The following is a 21,651-nucleotide window of genomic DNA, read 5'->3' as shown; positions in this document are numbered from 1 at the left end:
CACACGACACAAAGCAAAAAATATCACACTACTGTATTTTTGATTTGCAAAAATGCATAAAGATTGATTCTTACAAGAGATCACATTTCATTATTTTAGAAAATTTTAAACCAGTTAACACAACTTCAAATTAATTAATTTGTTGAATATTCAGGTATCACAATATTCTTTTTATTTATTTTTTTAAAATCTTTTCATGAACTGGAATGACAACAGTTAGCATGAATTAGCACAAACCATTCCCACTTCACGATTAACAAAACATGTTGCATGATTGGAAAAAAAAAAAAGTGCGCTTAACTGACATTGCAAGAAACAGAAATTCCGTAAACAATATAAGTGAGTACATTTCCCATTTGCCTTAAGCGGCTGACTTAATGAAGTTATCCTACTTTACCTCGCGTTGAGCGGTCGAACTCGAACCGCCACTTTGACGTTGGCCATGCTGACAGCAGTGTGTCACTCCTCGGTGTAAACAGCTCACAAAAGCACTCGGCAGTGGATTCAGAAAGGTGGCTCCATAGCAGGACTCCGGACATGTTTCTTTTTCCCCCACCAAAAAAGCAGCGGTTGGTATTTGCGCGAGAGAGCCCTGTTGTCCCGCCCGTCTTCAAGCCATCTCCGCCGGCGTGACGTCTTCGTCGTCCGGACCAACAGACAGACACTCTCAAACAGAGAAGCCCAGCTGCCGAACTTCCTGCTGGGATACAAAAGTCACGGGTGGGCGGGGCCGTGACCGGAGCCAAAAAATAAATAAAAAAAATCAACACTGTAAAAAATGTTTACTTTTCCCCGACACAAGCCCAGCATTGAAAAAAATAAATAAATAAATGTTCACTGATGGACAATTCACTAGGTGTAGTGATTGGAACATAATTCACCCACGGAACGTTGGGACGAAGGGGGAGTTTGTTGGGATGAAAGGATGAGATGTTAGTAGGTCTGTGAGCCTCGCGCAGAGTGAGTTGTTGTTGCTGTTAAACGCTGAGAAGCTGATGTCAATAAATCGCCGGTCTTTGGTTCCGGACTTCAACACTCTGCCTCCGACTCCCGTCACTGCTCGCTACATAGGTACACAACAACGTTGCACAAAAAACGATGCAATCATGTAAAACTTAAAATTGTTTTCAAATCTAATTTTAACAAGCCCAACACTGTAAAAAAAAGAAATCACTGACAGACAATTCATTAAGGTACAAAACGTTGCACAAAAAAGATGCAATCATGTGAAACTTAAAATTGTTTTCAAATCTAATTGTAACAAGCCCAACACTGCAAAAAAATCACTGACAGACAATTCATTAAGGTACAAAACGTTGCACAAAAAAAAAGAAGATGAAATCATGTAAAACTTAAAAATTGTTTTCAAAGGTAATTGTATTTTTAATACATTATTGTTCATATATGTTTAAATTGTAATAAATTTGGTTTGGAGAATATGTGTTATGGACATTGCTAATTTCACATTTTTATAATTGCTGCTTTTTATTTATTGCAAAATCTTTTTAATTAACATTTTATATATTTATTATACACAATTTTTAGGATGTATAGTAGGTATGCTTTATTCTACAAATCTTTATATGTTTGTATACAATTTTTAGATATGACTTATATACCCATACTATACTTTTAATATTAAACACTATTCTGTGTTAGCACTACAGCTTTGCTTACCTTTTCACTTTGTCACAGTGCCAGAGCTACTTCATAATGGTTTCTTTCACTTATGGCTTTGTCTCGCAAATGTCATAGAAGTGTAAAACCTTGGCATGGGAGTGTTTATGTTATGTTTCATTGATGAAGACGTGATATAAACATTAACCAGAGTTCTTCTTTATTATTATCATCATCCTTATTAACATTTGGTCACTTCGGTCAAAAAAACAAAAAGCAGCATCAAAAAGGGGAGACAGTGAACAAAGGCAGCATAGCATTCATGTAAAGACCACATGTCAAAGTGCTACATTGATAAAATTAGGTTTTTTATATTATATATCATTTTCTGTTTTACAAGATGTCCAGAACAAGAGAGGGGAGCTTACAAGTTGGCAGCAATTTCCTGCCTTTGCATTTTTTTTGTCATGTGGCGCCCTCTAAAGTCCGTTTGGACAGCTGCAGCAGGTCCATTTGACTGGCAAGCGGGGAGGAGGTGGCTCTGGCCTGTCCAAATTTCTGCATCAGCTCCTGAAGTGTCAAAAGAGTTTCAAAAGGATGAAGATGGACTGATTTGGAAAAAGGTGGAAAGCACTCACCGCTGGCACCGTCTGCTTTGCCAGTTTGGTCCAGTGACATACAAGCTCCTCCTCGGACAACAGGCCTCTGTCGACCAGCATCCTCACCATATACAAGTAGTTGTTCCACTAAAGAATCATTACAAAAATAACGATAAAAAAGAAAATGGAATTTGTATAGTATTTCTTTTTTAATAAACACTAAACAATGAGAAAAGGACACAAAAAGCAGGTAAGGACGGGGAGACATCTAAGATGAAGATTTTGTGTGGAAAAGATTTGTACAAATATCTAATATTTAAAACAATAAAAAAATTAAAAATACACATTTTCTAGATAAACATTCAAATCATTAATTAAAAAAGAGGGGAAATAATACAAAATTGTTGTTCTTTTATGTACATAACATGTACATATAAAACTTTATTGATAGGCTTAAATTATTCAAATTTTTTGCTATGCTAGAATACTTTTAGTTATATGGTGAATATGTACTATTAATAGTAATTACCGGTAATATATTTTATGTACATTGTTTAAAATATATATATGTATATTATGTTTAATTTTTTTTTTAACCCCTCCGTGAGCCGGTACCTTAACGTGGTGGAGGGGTTTGCGTGTTCCAATGACCCTAGGAGCTATGTTGTCTGGGGCTTTATGCCCCTGGTAGGGTCACCCATGGCAAACAGGTCCTAGGTGAGGGGCCAGACTAAGAACGGCTCAGAAGACCCCTATGATGACGACGATATTTGGAGAAGCGTTTCCCTCGCCCGGACGCGGGTCACCGGGGCCCCCCTCTGGAGCCAGGCCTGGAGGCGGGGCTCGCTGGCGAGCGCCTGGTGGCCGGGCCTGCACCCATGGGGCCCGGCCGGGCACAGCCCGAAGAGGCAACGTGGGTCCCCCTTCCCACGGGCTCACCACCGGTGGGAGGGGCCAAAGGGGTCGGGTGCAGTGTAGGCTGGGTGGCGGCCAAGGGAGGAGACCTTGGCGGACCGACCCCCGGCTACAGAAACTGGCTCTTGGGACATGGAATGTCACCTCTCTGGCAGGGAAGGAGCCCGAGCTGGTGTGTGAGGCAGAGAAGTTCCGACTAGACATAGTCGGACTCGCCTCCACACACAGCTTGGGCTCTGGTACCAGTCCTCTTGAGAGGGGTTGGACTCTCTTCCACTCTGGAGTTGCCCATGGTGTGAGGCGCAGAGCAGGTGTGGGCATACTTATTGCCCCCCGGCTCGGCGCCTGTACGTTGGGGTTTACCCCGGTGGACGAGAGGGTTGCTTCCCTCCGCCTTCGGGTGGGGGGACGGGTCCTGACTGTTGTTTGTGCATATGCACCAAACAGCAGTTCAGAGTACCCACCCTTTTTGGAGTCCTTGGAGGGTGTGCTGGAGAGCGCTCCCTCTGGGGACTCCCTCGTCCTGCTGGGGGACTTCAACGCTCACGTGGGGAATGACAGTGAGACCTGGAGGGGCGTGATTGGGAGGAGCGGCCCCCCTGATCGGAACCCGAGCGGTGTTCTGTTATTGGACTTCTGTGCTCGTCACGGTTTGTCCATAACGAACACCATGTTCAAGCATAAGGGTGTCCATATGTGCACTTGGCACCAGGACACCCTAGGCCGCAGTTCGATGATCGACTTTGTAGTCGTGTCATCGGATTTGCGGCCGCATGTTTTGGACACTCGGGTGAAGAGAGGGGCGGAGCTGTCAACTGATCACCACCTGGTGGTGTGTTGGCTCCGATGGTGGGGGAAGATGCCGGTCCGACCTGGCAGACCCAAACGTATTGTGAGGGTTTGCTGGGAACGTCTGGCGGAATCCCCTGTCAGAAGGAGTTTCAATGCCCACCTCCGGCAGAGCTTCTCCCTTGTCTCGGGGGAGGCGGGGGACATTGAGTCCGAATGGGCCATGTTCCGCGCCTCCATTGTTGAGGCGGCCGATCGGAGCTGTGGCCGTAAGGTGGTCGGTGCCAGTCGTGGCGGCAATCCTCGAACCCGCTGGTGGACACCAGCGGTAAGGGATGCCGTCAAGCTGAAGAAGGAGTCCTATCGGGCCTTTTTGGCCTGTCGGACTCCGGAGGCAGCTGACAGGTACCGGATGGCCAAGCGGAACGCGGCTTCGGCGGTTGCTGAGGCAAAAACTCGGGCATGGGAGGAATTCGGTGAGGCCATGGAAAACGACTTCCGGACGGCTTCGAGGAAATTCTGGTCCACCATCCGGCGTCTCAGGAGGGGAAAGCAGTGCACCGTTAACACTGTTTATAGTGGCGATGGGGTGCTGCTGACCTCGACTCGGGACGTCGTGAAGCGGTGGGGGGAATACTTCGAAGACCTCCTCAATTCCACCAACACGTCTCCTTTTGAGGAAGCAGAGTCTGGGGACTCTGGGGTGGGCTCTCCTATCTCTGGGGTCGAAGTCACTGAGGTGGTTGGAAAGCTCCTCGGTGGCAGGGCCCCGGGGGCGGATGAGATCCGCCCGGAGTTCCTAAAGACTCTGGATGTTGTGGGGCTGTCGTGGTTGACACGCCTCTACAACATCGCGTGGACATCGGGGACAGTGCCTCTGGATTGGCAGACCGGGGTGGTGGTCCCCCTTTTTAAGAAGGGGGACCGGAGGGTGTGTTCCAACTACAGGGTGATCACACTCCTCAGCCTCCCTGGTAAGGTCTATTCAGGGGTGCTGGAGAGGAGGGTCCGTCGGGAGGTCGAATCTCGGATTCAGGAGGAGCAGTGTGGTTTTCGTCCTGGCCGTGGAACAGTGGACCAGCTCTACACCCTCCGCAAGATCCTCGAGGGTGCGTGGGAGTTCGCTCAACCAGTCCACATGTGTTTTGTGGATTTGGAGAAGGCGTTCGACCGTGTCCCTCGGGGAGTTCTGTGGGGGGTGCTTCGGGAGTACGGGGTGCCGGGCCCCTTGATACGGGCTGTTCGGTCCCTGTACGACCGTTGCCAGAGTTTGGTCCGCATTGCCGTCAGTAAGTCGGATTCGTTTCCGGTGAGGGTTGGACTCCGCCAAGGTTGCCCTTTGTCACCGATTCTGTTCATAACTTTTATGGACAGAATTTCTAGGCGCAGCCGAGGCGTGGAGGGGTTCCGGTTTGGTGGCCTCAACATTGCATCTCTGCTCTTTGCAGATGATGTGGTGCTGTTGGCTTCATCAGGCCGGGGCCTTCAGCTCTCACTGGAGCGGTTCGCAGCAGAGTGTGAAGCGGCTGGGATGAGGATCAGCACCTCCAAATCCGAGACCATGGTCCTCAGTCGGAAAAGGGTGGAGTGTCGTCTTCAGGTCGGGGATGAGATCCTGCCCCAAGTGGAGGAGTTCAAGTATCTTGGGGTCTTGTTCACGAGTGAGGGTGGGATGGAGCGGGAGATCGACAGGCGGATCGGTGCAGCGTCTGCAGTGATGCGGACTCTGCATCGGTCCGTCGTGGTGAAGAAAGAGCTGAGCCAAAAGGCAAAGCTCTCGATTTACCGGTCGATCTACGTTCCAACCCTCACCTATGGTCACGAGCTGTGGGTCGTGACCGAAAGAACGAGATCCCGGATGCAAGCGGCCGAAATGAGCTTCCTCCGCAGGGTGTCCGGGCTCTCCCTTAGAGATAGGGTGAGAAGCTCGGTCATCCGGGAGGGACTCAGAGTCGAGCCGCTGCTCCTCCGCGTTGAGAGGAGCCAGCTGAGGTGGCTCGGGCATCTGGTTCGGATGCCTCCTGGACGCCTCCCTGGGGAGGTGTTCCGGGCATGTCCCACTGGCGGGAGGCCCCGGGGACGACCCAGGACACGCTGGAGAGACTATGTCTCTCGGCTGGCCTGGGAACGCCTCGGGATCCCGCCGGAGGAGCTGGTTGAAGTGGCTGGGGAGAGGGAAGTCTGGGTTTCCCTCCTGAAGCTGCTGCCCCCGCGACCCGACCCCGGATAAGCGGAAGAAGATGGATGGATGGATGGATTTTTTTTTTTAAATCATTGGTTTATATTATTTCAATTATTTGTTATACAGTAATTGCTAAAATACGGCAGTCATAAATTTACAAAATATTTATAATGTGGTTTCATGTATAGGTTGCTTAAAATAACTATATAATCATGCACATTTTTATTTATTCATATGTTTATTTTTGTGATATTTAAAAAATAATAATAAACAAGTATTATCCTGCGGCACGGTAGGCGAGTGGTTAGCACGTCCGCTTCCCAGTTCTGAGGTCTCTGGTTCGAGTCCAGGCTCCGGCCTTCCTGGGTGGAGTTTGCATGTTCTCCCCGTGCCCGCGTGGGTCTTCTCCGGGTACTCCGGTCTCCTCCCACATTCCAAAGACATGCATGGCAGGTTAATTGGGCGCTCCGAATTGTCCCTAGGTGTGCGTGTGAGTGTGGATGGTTGTTCGTCTCTGTGTGCCCTGCGATTGGTTGGCAACCAGTCCAGGGTGTCCCCCGCCTACTGCCCAGAGCCAGCTGAGATAGGCGCCAGCAGCCCCCGCGACCCTTGTGAGGAATAAGCGGTCAAGAAAATGGATGGACGGAAGTATTATGCTTTTATGGCACTGGCATGGCACTTCATTTATATTGCGCTTTTCCACCTTTAAGGCCCTCAAAGCGCTTTACATTTTGACTACCCATTCACCTACAGATGACGCAGCATCAGGAGCAATTGGGGGTTCAGTATCTTGCTCAAGGATACTTCGACGTGATCACAATGGCCTGGGATTGAACCCACAACCTCTGGGTTGGGAGACGACCACCACTGAGTCACGCCTCCCCATTTATCTTTGATATGATTATATAACTATATATACACTAAAATAATTGTAGAATACGCAAGCTGAATTTATGCATTTATTAAAACAATAACTACTTTCATAATCATGCTTTTCTTTTACATTATTGTGTTCTTTATATTTCTATTTTATCCTTTCATTATCAGTTTGAAAAATAACTTGGTTATGATTATTGTGCTTTCATGTGTACATATACTCAAAAATTGTCTTTATTTTTGTATTCATCTAATGAGTGTGTGACTGCTCGTTTCTAGTCCAGAAAAAACCAAGGCTCTCAGCCGATGTCAGCTAGGATAAAGTCCAGCTCACCTGCGACCCCGACAAACACTATGAAAAATGGACAGACGCATGTTATGACAGTACCTCGTTGTCGCCAGCCTTGAGTACGGCGGTGACGGTGAGCGGGGTGAAGAGCAGGTGAAGGGGGACGGCGCAGCAACAGTCGTCTCGCTCCCAGAGCTCGCTCAACTGCTCCAGCAGCGCTCTGACGGAAGTCTCGGACTCGTCGCCACCTGACGGAGGAGCCAGAGGCAGCTCCGCAGACACTGGACTCACAGAAGATTCTGACTTAGCAGAGGCTTTTTATGCTGTGATTTTTATAAAAGCACCATTTGTCAGGCTCACCCAGCTTGCAGGCCAGCAGGACAGTCGCGTTAAGCAACATTTGCTCCGACATGGCTGTTAAGAACTAAACACAAGTGGACTGATTTTAAAAAGGTGTTCGATTCAAAGTGATCACGAAGAATACGAAGAGCGTGGTTGAGATGTGTGCTTTTGAACCTTTTTGCAGACGAGTGTCTCTCGCACTCTTTGGAAGAGCGCCTGGAGCCGAGAGCCGCTCGGCAGCTCCTCGTCCATCCTGGGGCCCGCAGCCACGCTCAGCATGTCCTTTGAATGATGTGGTTAAGTTGTGAAATTGTCACCGTTTTGTCATGAAATTATCTTTACAGCGGTACCTTGAGTTCAGAGTTCAGTTCATTCCGCGACCACGCTCACAACTCAAAACCAACGTATAGTACAGTGTTCCCGCGTTTATCGTGGGTTCATGTTTCACAGCATCGCTGTTTTGCGGATTTTTTACAGTGTGCTTTTTGGTTTGTTTATTTTTTATTTTTTGTCTTTGCACGGCAGCAACTCTCTAACCCTACGTCCGGTGGCGGACATACAGGCATCTGTGGATTCATCTCGACGAGACCTTTCCAACAGTGTCTGTCCATGACATCGCATTCCAGAGATAGAAACTATATACTGTGCTGTATAATAAGTAAATAAAATTGAAAAAAAAAACATACTTTTAATGGGGAAAAAATGACTGTAAATGAAAAACATAAATGATGAATGAAAAAGCATTCATAATAAATTAAAAATCATACCAAAAATGAAAAAACATATAATAAATAAAAATACACTGTGCTATATAAGTAAATAAAAAAAGAAACATACTTTTAAAGGAAAAAATGAATGTAAATGAAAAAAGTACATGATGAATGAAAAACTATTTATAATAAAGTAGTAATTATACCAACAAAAAAAAAAAAACATAATAAAAGAAAAAGTATATATAATTAACAGGATTTTTATTTATTTATTTATTTTTTAATTAACGCGGATTTCCATTATCGCGGGTAGTTTTTGGAGCATAGCACCCGTGATAAGCGAGGGAACACTGTATATCAAAAAACTGCACCTCTAAAAAATTGGCCAAATGATTGCTCATATCTCTTTATAAAAAAAAAAAAAAAAAAAAAAACACACATTCATCGGGTTACACGTTAACATATCACTTTATTCACGTCATACCTTGATGGCAATAAGGACGTCGGAAGGCAACGAGGCACCGTGGATACAACAGGGAGGGCAAGACGTCACCCTGGTGCCCCCTTGCTTCCTCTTGGGCGTAATCGGCGGGCCCAGCTCATCCGCCGAGTCGGCAGTCAACGTCTTGGTCACGCGCTCGTACCTGCTCTTCCATTCTCGCCTGATGAGCGCTGAACAGTAGAAGTGAGGCGTTTTCATATTTGGCGTCGGGCAGCGGATACGCACGCATGGCAGGAAGCGTACCTGTTATGTTGGCTGAGAGCCAACTGCAAGCTTTTTCTGTGGCCAGGTGTATGGTGATGCTTTCAGATGTGGCCAGCACCTTTGAGACAAAGTGGGAAAAGCTTACAATCAAGTAACTCAATGAGAATATGTTTTTTAAGCTAGAGACTTTTATAAAGTCATTTTAATTAACAATCATGTTTGAATAAATACAATTTGGTGGTTCTGGATTTTTTTTAAATGCACAACATGCATTAATGCCTATTATACTGTATATTTGTTGAATTTGTAGTCTTTCTTTCTTGTTTTTTTTTTTCTTCTCTTTTTGAAAACATTTAAACAAATGAATTGTGCAATTATGTTATAGGTTTATCAGTCATTGAACACACTTAAATGTGACTTACAGCTGGGGAGGTCTCATCAGGGAGCAAAATTCGAATGGCTTCCGGGCTCTTTTCACAGCAATATCTGCAGATTATGAAAGGCGGAAATCAATTTAAAGAAACTGACATGATGAAAAGGAGATTTTTATTTTTTATTTTTTTTTATTTTTTATATTTTTTTTGTAACTTGTGGTACCTGGCGGCTCTGCTGAGGGCATCCAGTCCTGCCTCACACAGTTGAGCACAGATGTACTCGTTCAGTTTGGACGGGTTGGCTTTGGTTGACTCCAGTCCATCTCTAAGCATTTTATCCCCCCTTTCTACCAACTCGCTCACTAATGTCGCCCTGGGAACGACAAACCTTATCTTTAATATAACACCAACTCATGGAAATAGTACAGCAAATCCTCACCTGGCCATTCCGCATTTTTTTCCGTAGAACATACGCTATTGACTAGTCACATCTATCAGTGAGCATTTAACTCATTCACTGGCAGCCATTTTCACTGAAACAACCCCCTTAGCTCCCGGCTGTTTTCCTGGATTTTGACTGATTTTGCAAGGCCCACAGAATATTGCTATATTGCTATAAAAAAAAAAAACGTGAAAAAAGTACAATTCTATCCGTTTCCGTTTTGCAGCAATTAGCATTAGAACATAGCTAAGTTTCATCATTATTCACAAATCTGATTGAGCTCTTATACTCTGCTGCCACCTGTTGGCCGTTTTTGTGATTACTACAATTTTTTTCACCCGTTCTCAGCAGTTGAGAGGCTGCATCAAAGCCTTCTGTATGCTCTAGCATAAAACAAAACAAAACAAAAAAAAACAAAAAAAAAACAAAAAAAAACAACAACACAAATAGTCCATGGGATGCTTAATACATTTAAAATAGAATGTATTTAAATGTTTTTGGGAGCAAATCAGTTAAATTATTATTAAATTAATTTAGCAGTTTTACTGAAATTGGTTAATTACATTTTTTTTGTACTTTTTATTTCTCATAAAACAAAAATGGTTCACGGATTAATTGTAAATAAAAAAATAGTATTTTATGCATATTTACCTTTTTTAATTTATTTTGGTTAATTAATGAAGTAAATCATAAGATTATGGGCTAAAAAAAATGTATCTTTTAAATTATCAAAATAAACAATATTTCATGTATTACATACACATTTTAACCTTTTCTTTCTAGCTTTACAAATGAGGTCGTTCATCCATCCACTTTAAAAATAAATTTTGGCCAGTGAGCTAAAAAACAAGTTTCCAGAGAGGTTTCGCTGTTATTCAAACACTCTGAAACCAACTTCATGTGCTTGACGGCGTTGGAGCCGACCCGCTCGGCCACAAACTCCACCGTGCGGCGCAGAGACGGCGGTTGGTTGTGGAAGAAAGCCTGCTCCAGGTCCGCCTGCAGTTTCTGCTGCGACCGCTTGCCGCCACCGACGCCCGCCGCGTCTCGGGGCTCGGCTGACGTTGGCGTGATCTTGCGGACGATGCCGCTGCCCTTGGCGCCGCTTCCCGACACGAAGGCGGCGAGGAGCCTGCGGAACTCAACTGGCGGAGAGCGAAAGCAACGTTCGTTTACGCATAAACCATGTGATCATGGGGGAAATCAACATGAGCAGTACTAACCGAGAAAGGGACAGCATGTGTAGAGGAGCTGCTGGTCCACCAGGGGGATGCAGTCCTGTATAGAGACAGCACACACTTTATTTACTGCTTATGCTCACTAAGGTTGTAGTCAGGTGAACTGGAGATGTCATGCAAAAGAAGACTACCTCTTAAATGTAATCATTATCACACAACCAGTAGGTGACACTTTTAGGCTGGCAGCAGCGACTTGTAGACAAACTAGTTTGTGGAGTTTGTTTTTTGGACTATGACGAATGAATTCCCTGCATTAAAATTAGGAGTGTGGCAATATATCGATATCGCGATAAATCGGGATATTTTGGCTCCCGATAGATTATCGATACGCCTATGCAAGTATCGCGATATTTGTAGATATACAGGAACTATAACGGCTCCATTGTTCATGACTTATTGAGCAATTACTTGGCGAGCCTCTAGGGGGAGCCCCTCATAAGAATGGCGGGGAAAAGGACGCAAGTCTTCAAGCGAAGAAGACTCATGAGCTTACTTTTACTTGTGTAAGACATTTATCTGTCCAGGAACTGACTCAGTTTTGCATACGTTTCTATGAAAAATGTGTATTTTATCTTCAATTTTGACATTTTAAAACGTATTTTATGTTTCGACTTTTTGAAGCACACAATTGCTGAGGAATATTAATATTGATTTAACTGGATTTAATATTCAATTGTATTTATTTACTTTTGCAATATTACACAAAAAATTGTGACAGTTTATAAAATGAAACAATTGACTATGTAACTGACTGACAGGTTGCATGACAATAGTGTTTAAGAAAGACACAAATTTGTTGTCTGTGTCAAGAACACATTTGTATTTAATAATAATAAAAAAAAAAAAATACACTAACGTACTCACTGTGAAGAAAACATCAGTTTTAATGTTGTGTTTCAGTGATGGTACAAAAAGAAACAATTTTCTCATTGAAAAAACATCAGTTTATGTCTTGAGTAGTTTTATCGTAGATCATTGTGGATTTATTACCTGACCAATATATCGATAATCACAGTATCGTCATATCGTGAGATAATCGTGAGGCACCCAGAGGTTCCCACCCCTAATTAAAATGGCTTCCGAGGATGTAACGCCCACAATGTTGAAATGTCCGCGGAGCATCACGAACGGCCTTCATCGCCCTACTTACGAGACCGACAGCATTGCCGTTGATCTCTTCCAGCTCAGCCACCTTGGTGAAGTCACTGGTGAAGAACACTTCCTCGGGGATCACCGGGATCTGGTAAACGCAAGACTGTGCGTTTAAGCGTGTGTTGCATGCTTAAAAGGATGCAGTGAACTGCCTACCTGGAAGAGCCATCCCAGGACGGACACAATCAGCAGCTTGTTCAGGTAAGACTTCTCGCCGAATCTGCCCAGAATCATTTTCCTTCAGGTGCATACAAAAATTGAAAAGAAAATGTTTTGGGGGAAAATATATAAGATTATTTTTAACACAACATATTAGAGGGGAACAACTCAAATATTAGATGGAAAAAGATGAAAAGAAAAATAGTAGAAAATGCATTATGACAAAATATAGAAAAGAACATATAAGAATGATAATAATAGAAATAGAATAATAATAGAAAATATAAGATGAAAAATAGACAAAGAAAAACGTTTGCAGATATCAGAAAATATTAGCCTAAATATACAGATAAAAATTGCACAAATATGAGAATATAAAATAGCAAAATAACACATTAAAAACAGAACATTATTAGAGAAAACAAAAGACAAATGACAAAAACACTAAATATTAGAAAATAATAAAAAAATAAGTCTTAGACACAAAAATGTGAGTCAGTCTCAGCGTGTTCCAAAAACAAAACAAAAAAACAATTGTATTCTTTCAGGGTTCCTGACGAAGTGCCCTGCGGAAGACCATAAATACCTGTAGAGGAGACACAGCATGCCCAGAACCACCCTGTAGCTAAGCAGCAGCGGCCCGGTGAAATCCAGCATGGAGAGGAACTCCACCAGCCACGGCACGGTCAAGACGGTACGCCGGTGCCTCATGCTGTTCCTCAGGACGCCGCACACGTCCAGCACAGGAACGCTCTGTTCAGGTACCATAGATATGTATACAGTGTGGGACAAAAGTATAGTATGTATTCACATTTCTTCAATTCACTTCTTTAAAGAATATACCTTCTTACCTACATGTACAGTACACTGTATGTTAGGGGCGTGGATTGCCTTGTACCTTGCGATTCGATACGTATCGCGTTTCATAGATCACAATTAGATTCAATACCGATTAATCCCGATACAAATCTGTCAGTCGATTATTGTGATTCTTTTTTTTTTTAACTCAAATTTAGAAAATACTAATCAAAAAACTTGTACATGTGCACTGTAAGATTTGTATGAAAATGCATTTATTTATCTGAAATTTCAACACTGTATTTAACAAACAGGTTACAATCCGTTTCATGTTTGAACAGTATTAAAATAAAAATATTAAGTCTGAATGTTACATTAATTCATTCACTGCCAGCCATTTTCACTGAAGCAACCCCCTTTGCTCCCGGCTGTTTTACTGGGTTTTGACTGATTTTACAAGGCCCACAGAATATTATGTTCTATTGCTATAAAAAAAATCTGGAAGCTACCAAAAGAAAGATTAAAGCCTCTTCTTTCATCAGGATTTTTTTTTTAAATTTGTATCTGTTTCCGTTTTGCGGCAATTAGTATTAGAATATAGCTAGCCAAGTTTCATCATTATTCACAAATCTGTTTAAAACTGGGGAAAACTTTTCAACATGGCCCTGTGTGATCTCTTATACTCTGCTGCCACCTGCTGGCCATTTTTGTAATAACTACCATTGCTTCAACCGTTCTCTTCAGTTCAGAGGCTGCATCAAAGCCTTCTGTATAGTCTAGCATAAAAAAAATAAATAAATAAAAACACATTAAAAACATATAAATACATATTTGGGACATTGGTAATATTTTAAAATCTAACATATTTATACCTTTTTGGGAACAAATTAGTTAATGTAACATTCTTTTTCTTTTTTTTTTAATGATTTAACTTGACTAATGTAACATTCTTCCAATTCTTAAAGTAAGACTTTTTGTTGAATATTTCTGCCGCATATTGAATCGATACATGAATTCCGCGCTGTAATATCACGATATATCGCCAAATCAATTTTTTTAAACACCCCTAGCATATGTTATTGTAATACAGAGAAGTTCATGGTGTATTCAAGTCCATCCAAAATATAAAGCACGACGCTAAGCGCTTTCACCTTGCTTCGCAGGGCGACCGCCGCCTCCTGGATCTCCCTGGACGGTCTCTCCGCCGTCTGGTACGGCAGGAAGGAGATGAAGCCCAAGAACTTGGCCAAGAGACGAGCGATGAGAAGCACCGAGGTGAAGCGCTGTTTCTCGTCCTGACGGGAGGTTTGCGGTGCTCAGTCAGCGCCACACTGTGTGTTTTCCGTTCGCGGCCATCGGGCGAATCGTACGTACCTGCTGCTCCATGTCCCCGTCGCCACCCGCATCTTCGCCCCCCTCCCCTTGTTCTCCGACGGCAGTTGGAGGAGTCAGGATGGAGACTTCGTCCAGCTGAAGGAGCTGCTGACACAAGCTATCCTGCAGGTGCTGGTTCAGCTGACAGCTGGTATTGAGTCAATCAAGTGGGGTTATTCGTATTTATTACAATCAGGGTTATTATAGTTTTGGAATATTTCATTTTAGTTAGTTTTCATCTTTTCGTTTTGAGGTTTGTTTTTTAAATTTAGTTAGTTTTAATTAGTTTTCAGGGTGGTTCTGTTCGTTTTTATTAGTTTTAGTTTTTTAATAAATGTTTAATTTTAGTTTCGTTTTAGTTTCAGTATTAGTTTTAGTTAAAAAAAAATGTGTATTACTTGTGCGCAATATTTAAAAAACACCATGGGAGTGATGTCACCTGAAGGTGCTTTTCTGTTGGATGATGTCACTTTCGTGTGATACACTTTCAAAGGTCCATATTCCGGTTAATATCAAAATAAATCGACTTAAAACACATTTAAAATCATCCCCAAAGGCTCATGGATTAAATTTATTACCAAAGACTAAAACGAAGGACATCTTAGCTATAATTAGTTCGTTTTAGTTAGCTTTGTAAACGTAAAATGTAGTTTTTGTTTTTTAAAAAGCATTTTCTTTTTTTTTTTTATTTCCTTAATGAAATAGTTTTTTGAATTTTAGTTTTATTCTATTCATTAGTTTTAGTTAACTAAAATAACCGTGATTACAATGCAATCAAATAAGCAGATTTACACAATAATAAATTAAAAGACACTCGGGTAATTTTCAGATAGCAAAGCAAAGCGAAGAAAATTTGTTTACATATTACATACTGTAAATTAGTATTAATATAAAATTAGTATTAATTCATTGTGTCAATAACTCATCCTACTGCCGTCTTACCAACTGGCCGCTTGCAGGAAGTCCCGGAAGAACTCCTGGTGTCCGGGAAAGGACGGCGGCGGGCACGGGCCGCCGACGCCGTGAGGCTGGATGAGACGCTCCTCCAGCCGCTTCAGGCGGCCAAGGCCGTCGGCGCCCAGGATGCCGAGCAGGTCGGCGTCGGGGGTGTCGCTGGTTGAGCGAGGCCCTTTGCACATCTAAACACAGGGAGTTTAACTTTGTAGAGGATTCATGTCAGAGGTAATTATAGCAGAATGCGTGGACGTACTTGAACGAGCTGCTTCAGGAAAAGACGAGCAAAGTGTGAGTGGTTTCCAGCGGCGGTCAGCTGACTCATCATTCCTCTGAGACCCCGCGAAAAGTGAGACAACAAAGTGACATGAGTTAAAATTGCACAAAAATCAAGTAGCAATTAAAGACTTTGAGTTTGACCTGCCTGATGCGACTACCGAGGGCAACGTCAAATATCCAGCCAGGGTCCTGGTGGAAGTCCTCCCATTCTCGAAGCACCTCGTAGAAAACGTCTCTGAGGTGAAAGGAAAAAAAGGAGGGGGGGGGAAGGTAATAATAGTAATAATATATATATATATATATATATATATATATATATTTTTTTTTTTTTTTTATTTGGGGGGGGGGGGGGGGGGGGTCAGGTCCCTTCTTTTTTTTTCGCTTTTTTATTTTTAAACAAAAAATAATAATGTTTAAAAGAAACAATTTTGCCTTGAATGGTTGACACATGAAGACATGCCATTTTTTCCTTTACTGGACCCAATATGAACCAAACTGTGACCTTAAAACCACGGTATCGAGGAAAGCGGTGATTTTTGTTCTACTGTTTAACACCTCAAGTAAATTCCCATAAAATCCTGTTATTTCCAACTACAAAAAAATGTAAGTCATTTTGCAAGTTTATCTGAAATCTAGCTGATACCTTTGCTTTTTAAAGGTGTGGAAGGCCTTGTCGCTGCTGAAGTTGGAGCGATTGTCAGTGTCAGGCTGGAATGGCACCGAGTGGATGAATGTGGAAACGGAGGGTGAGAGCTACAAGACATCATGCTTACAAAATTAATCTCTTATCATTTCATTCGATGGCATAGCTTACGTATGAATCTCATTGTGCTACCTTGGCTGTACTTCTGCCCTGGGCCTGACTTAAATGATCACTGAGGAGCGGAGAGAATGACGACACTCTCTCGTTCTCGGCCAGGAGACGCAACGTGCACTTGTCCAGATGAGCCAACAACCTACAAAACAAAAAAGAACGTCAAGAAAAAAAATCAATATCGGTCAATCCTATATTAGTTGTTTTTTTGTAGCACATGGCTGTCAAAATTGATCGATTTCTCAACAAGTAATCAATTATCAAATTTTTAGCATATCAACACTAATTGTTGACTGATTTCTGTAGTCCTTCATGGAAGAAGACCACTTATCTTCTGTGTTTAATCAAACTAAGACAGTTGCAAACATCTGTTTTTACTTTGGAAAACAATGACCGAACCGGTAACATAATACATCAATCCACTTTTTCTTTTAATATGAAGTACGAAATAAACACCAATCACTGGTTAAAAAATAGTAATCAGGGGGGAAATGCTTTTGTAATGCACTTGAATGCAAAATTAAAATGAATCCGATTAGCCGATACATCGATTGAATAATCAATAGATTAATAGAGTCTAAAAATATTCGATAATGACAGCAATACTTAAGATTATTACGTTGTCTTTCTGCATGTGTTGCTATATTTTGTGTTCAAATGTAAATTGTTAAAAAAATTTAACTACTGCAATATTCATGCTACGTTTGTTAGCCCGTCCTAGGCTTTTCCCATAATGTGTTTGCATCAAGATATTGGACTTCAGTCAGGCAAATTTAGGTTAAATGCAAAACATGCAAAACTTCAACTGGGAGTGGCACTTAACAGCTTGACGCAAGCTAATAGGCTAATAAGCGACATCAAGTATGGAGATGAGAACTCACTGATATTGATTCTCCAGCACCTTCACTGCAAAGTACACACAGTTGTGCACTGTCCTCAGGTAGCGTCTCTCCAGCACGTCTATAAAAATGCATGAAAGAGAACAAGAGTTTAAATTTCCAAAAGAAAGAGTGTCGCCTATTACAATATAACTACCTGAGTTGAGCGTACACACACTCTCTTCCTCGTCGTCATCATTTTTGTCAGGAGATCGAGACGTAAGCAGCTGCATTACAAAGAAGAGCTCCAAAAAAACGTTTGGCACCAGGTTTTCTGGAAAACAATCCCAAAAAAATAAAATGTTTTGCTGTCTTTCGCTGCTTTTCCGGCACTCCGTCGAGGTTGACGCACCGGAAATGCAGGCGCAGTACAGCTCCGCCAGCATGTCCAGGTCGGGGGCTAAGGTGACCTTGGATGGTTCGGGACAGGGCGTCTGCTGGTCGGGCGTCACCTTGGATGCGACCACTCGGACCCCAGACTTGGTCGGCGTGCACGGCTCCTCCGAGGCTGGCGGAGGAGAACAGGTCTGCTGGGCTCGTTTAGACCTGGAGACAGGAGGAAAGAAAGACACACATGGATTTTTACAGATAAAATGTGGAAAAAATACTGAGGCATCACATCTACTAGAGCGGAAGAGGCTGTGGTTGGAAACTGGAGGCTGCTCTTACTTTTCCCTCTTGAGCAATTCCCTCTCTTCCATCAGGCTGTGTGGGCTGATTGCTGTCACCGACCTGTCGGGCCTCTCCATCCCCGGTGGCGGCGGGCTGGGAGCTTTGGTGAAGGGCGTGGAGGTGAAGCACGTCTTCGGCTTGGAGTGCGACCGCTCGGCGCTTACCGGTGTCGGATTGATTCTTCTGGATGGCTTGCTGCCCCTGTATGACAAATGGTGACAAATCTAAAGGATAAATATGATGTAAAATTGAATTTTTAACGTTTGTACACAATGCCCTAATTTCGCTCCATTGTCACCGAAACCAAGCTTCACTTGTGATTGGCTCAACAAATTTGGGGCAGGGTAGGGCTGCTCAATTATGGAAAAAAGAATAATCACGATTATTTTAACAATAATTTAAATCACAATTATTCAAACTATTATTTATTTTTTTGGTAGAAAAGCAAGAAAATGTTTAAGCATTGAAAAATATTACGACATTAAAAAAAATAGAAACACTATAATTATGTAAGTTTCTTTTTGACCAAACAGAATTTATAATAATGTATATTTATAATAATATATATCAATATTTATTTATTTATTTATTTATGTTGGCAAAAACTTGAGCATGTGCACTGTGCAGTAGGACGATTTTTTTTTTTTTGGTACAAAACAAGAAAATGTTCAGGCGTAAAAAACAAATACAAGTACAATTTTAATACCTTTTCAACAAGTTAAAAAATTTTGAGAATTTTTAAAATAATGTATTAAAAAAAATGTATAAAATATCAAAATTTTTTTTTAAATCTCCACTTTTTAAATTTTTAACTACAAGCCACTAAATTACTTTTTTTCCCCAGAAAATTAGACAAAAATGAAAATTAGCATGAACTTGCTTAATTTTCCAAAATAAATGGTTCAAACTGGCAGATTAACAAAAAAAACAAAAAAACAAAAAAACAACTGATGAGTCTATAATGAAAGTCATTATTGTATACTTCAAGAAGAGAAATCTGACGGGAGTAAAAAAAAAAAAAAAAAAAAAAAAAAAAAAAAAAAAAGGACTCACGTGGGGGTAACAGGTGACGAGCCGACGGGCGGGAAATCCTCCAAGTTGCTGAAATTAAGCTGACCTGCAGATGGAGGAGAAACCTGCTCGTTGGCCTCGCCGAAGGCTCTTCCTCTACTGGTTCTCCGCGCACTGTCGTCAGCGTGATGTGCTGCTCTCCCTCCTCCCGCATGCCTCCCCGCCCCATTCCAGCTCCTCCTGCGGCCTTTCTTGAGCTCCGGGGAAGACAGCACGTAGTCTCCGAGACTGATCCTCTGACTCTGCCTCCGCTCCGAGCCCGAGGGCCTGGACGCCGGGCTCCATGCTGTTGAAAAGGACGACGGGCTGCTGACGTAACTCGGGCCCGACTCAGATCCCGGTGACGGCGTCGGCGAGAACAGCTGCACCCGGCTGGCGCCACGAGAGCCAACGCCCACCGACCTGCAGGCCCTCCTCTCGGCGAAGCCCTGAGACGAGGAGGCGGGTCCGGGTCGGCTGGGGGTCTTGGCGGGCGTGGGGGGGCCATGGGTAAGGGCCTGGCTGCTTTGATCCCGCAGGAAGTTTAGTAGGAACGGGATGAACTCTTGCTTGTGCACCGTCGACTCTGGATCGCTGAAGGTCAAACTGTCGCTGTCCTGCTAACAAAGGGAAAAACATAAACCCTTACAGACAAATGGAAAACTAGTGCATTAGGGGTACAAAACATCCAGCTGTGGCCGTTTGGGCAATGTCAGTCCAATAATTTTGTTTGCAGATTCATCACAACTACATTAAAATTGTTCAACTGCGTTACTGTTCAGTTCTTCGATAAAAACGTGAAACAAAACGGTCATTTACAACTCCTCAGTGGCTGCAAGAAATTGTTAATATAGTAAAAAATAATAAAATAAAATATAAACGTACAAAGCAGTATTCAAATCTGTGACGCGAAGAAAAGCTTTCAGAGTGAGCAACCAAAGTGAATTTCGTTTGAAGTTGAATATTTGCAACACATTCGGGGGGAAAAACATTTTAGTGTGCCCCTATTGCAGAAGTTACAGTTAAATCCAAAGGGGGGGAAAAAAAGCAAAACCACACTAATTTTGAGTTATTAAAAAAAAAAAATTAAAAATCACATGAGCTTGAAGCTATTGAGCTAAAATAAAATTTGTTAATGCATATAAATTCCTAGAAATTATTGAGAGATGTGAAATGGAAAAACAAGAGGCGTAACTCATGGACACAATCTGATCCCACACTGATTTTGAGTAAATTGGTCACATGACCTGGAAGCTATTGAGCTAAAATCCTATTTTTTTTTATTTATTTTTTTACATATAAATATTTATACAAACTATTCTAGTTATCGCACGCAGGGTTGGGGTATCCAGGTGCATTAAGTAAAAACCTTGAAACTAGAGATCAGCTCGTTTACTTGTCAGTTGCCTGATTCACGGCAAAATAACGCTAGAGGGCGAGTTGCCGGTCACGGCAAAATAACCATTGCGTCAATTTAATTATGTCACTGCAGTAAGTTTTTTAGAATACAAAACCCCAGAGTACTATTTTTCTTCTTAAAAACATTGAAAGTTGCGCTGTCTTCTAAGTACACAATAATTGTGACATTTCAGCGAATAATAACTATTTAAATATAAAACAGTAACGTTCAAGAAGCTAACTATACTCTCAGGGTAATTTTAGTTTAGCCGCATTCACCCTTCCAGACTATGATATTAATAAAACAAAGAAAATTTAGATATTTTTCACGCATTTTCCTACCGCAAAGAGCAGCAGCGACTAAACTAATGGGACGAGTTAACGCTATCTTGCTTAGCTGCCGAGCTAAAAGTTTTGTTTACAATCCGCAATGAGCTCATGTCACCCCCCTTGGACAAATGGTACGCCGCCGAACCCGAGCCGAGCGAGTCACCCAAGGGGTTCGAGGCTATTTCCGACCCACCTGGATATTCTTCAGCCAGTCCAAGACCTTACTAAGGTCCACTTTCCTTGCCAGTAGCGATTCCAAAAGAGCCGCCATTCCGAGGTGGCACTTGCGCGGCGGACGAACTGACAGGAAGGGGGTGGGGTCAGCGAGCACGCATGCGCAAAAATGATAGCGACGTCAGGGATGCCTGCGACATCCTCCGTTTTTATTTTGTTATTGTATTCATATTTTATTTTCATTTTTAAATAAAGGTTTGAATTTGATTGGCTTTGTTAAAAAAAAGATGTCCGAAATTGACTTATTTACAGTATTTGAATATTATGCAGTAAAAGTAGCAATTGTGATTTAGTTATTACATTTTATTAGGTATTTGTTGATACATTTCAATAATAGAATCTTTGCTTTACGCATTGCTACATTACATTTTAACCATGATTGGCATTGTAAAAAATATTATTGCAGAAAAATTACTTCACCTCTTTGGTAAATTCAAATATCTTCCTTTTTTTTACTGCAATTACTCTATTTATTTGTTA

General features: G+C 42.3%; 2 protein-coding genes across 6 annotated transcripts in view; both read right to left on the bottom strand.

Moving 5' to 3' along the window:
- Positions 1–444, bottom strand: part of stard9 (StAR-related lipid transfer (START) domain containing 9) — a 33,424-nt gene extending 32,980 nt beyond the window's left edge. Inside the window, exon 1 of the mRNA XM_077539237.1 lies at positions 398–444. Within this exon, the coding sequence (XP_077395363.1) occupies positions 398–444 (47 nt within the window). The remainder of the gene's footprint in view (positions 1–397) is intronic.
- A 1,370-nt stretch (positions 445–1,814) lies between these two features.
- Positions 1,815–21,276, bottom strand: cdan1 (codanin 1). Of its 5 annotated transcripts, none has more exons than XM_077539236.1 (28): positions 21,131–21,276; positions 19,633–19,826; positions 19,213–19,516; positions 18,157–18,360; positions 17,840–18,033; positions 17,645–17,761; positions 17,491–17,569; positions 16,631–16,751; positions 16,439–16,548; positions 15,941–16,030; positions 15,773–15,848; positions 15,505–15,701; positions 14,563–14,710; positions 14,340–14,483; positions 12,977–13,143; positions 12,388–12,469; positions 12,230–12,319; positions 11,065–11,119; positions 10,737–10,986; positions 9,623–9,772; positions 9,448–9,511; positions 9,065–9,143; positions 8,804–8,991; positions 7,784–7,891; positions 7,628–7,691; positions 7,367–7,548; positions 2,256–2,363; positions 1,815–2,187 (listed from the first exon to the last, which is right to left on the bottom strand). In XM_077539236.1, the coding sequence occupies exons 2-28, from the start codon at positions 19,715–19,717 to the stop codon at positions 2,083–2,085; spliced, it is 3,561 nt and encodes a 1,186-aa protein (XP_077395362.1). In that variant the 5' UTR covers positions 19,718–19,826; positions 21,131–21,276; the 3' UTR covers positions 1,815–2,082. The 5 variants fall into 5 exon arrangements, with proteins under 5 accessions (XP_077395362.1, XP_077395360.1, XP_077395357.1 ...); XM_077539234.1 differs by having other exon boundaries at positions 19,633–19,829; positions 21,131–21,268; XM_077539231.1 differs by having other exon boundaries at positions 19,213–19,829.
- Positions 21,277–21,651: the final 375 nt, after the last annotated feature.

This window comes from Festucalex cinctus, chromosome 12 (genome assembly GCF_051991245.1).
Source record: "Festucalex cinctus isolate MCC-2025b chromosome 12, RoL_Fcin_1.0, whole genome shotgun sequence".
NCBI lineage: Eukaryota > Metazoa > Chordata > Actinopteri > Syngnathiformes > Syngnathidae > Festucalex > Festucalex cinctus.
The sequence above is the reverse complement of the archived record's forward strand: the minus strand, read 5'-3'. Positions and strand labels throughout refer to the sequence as shown.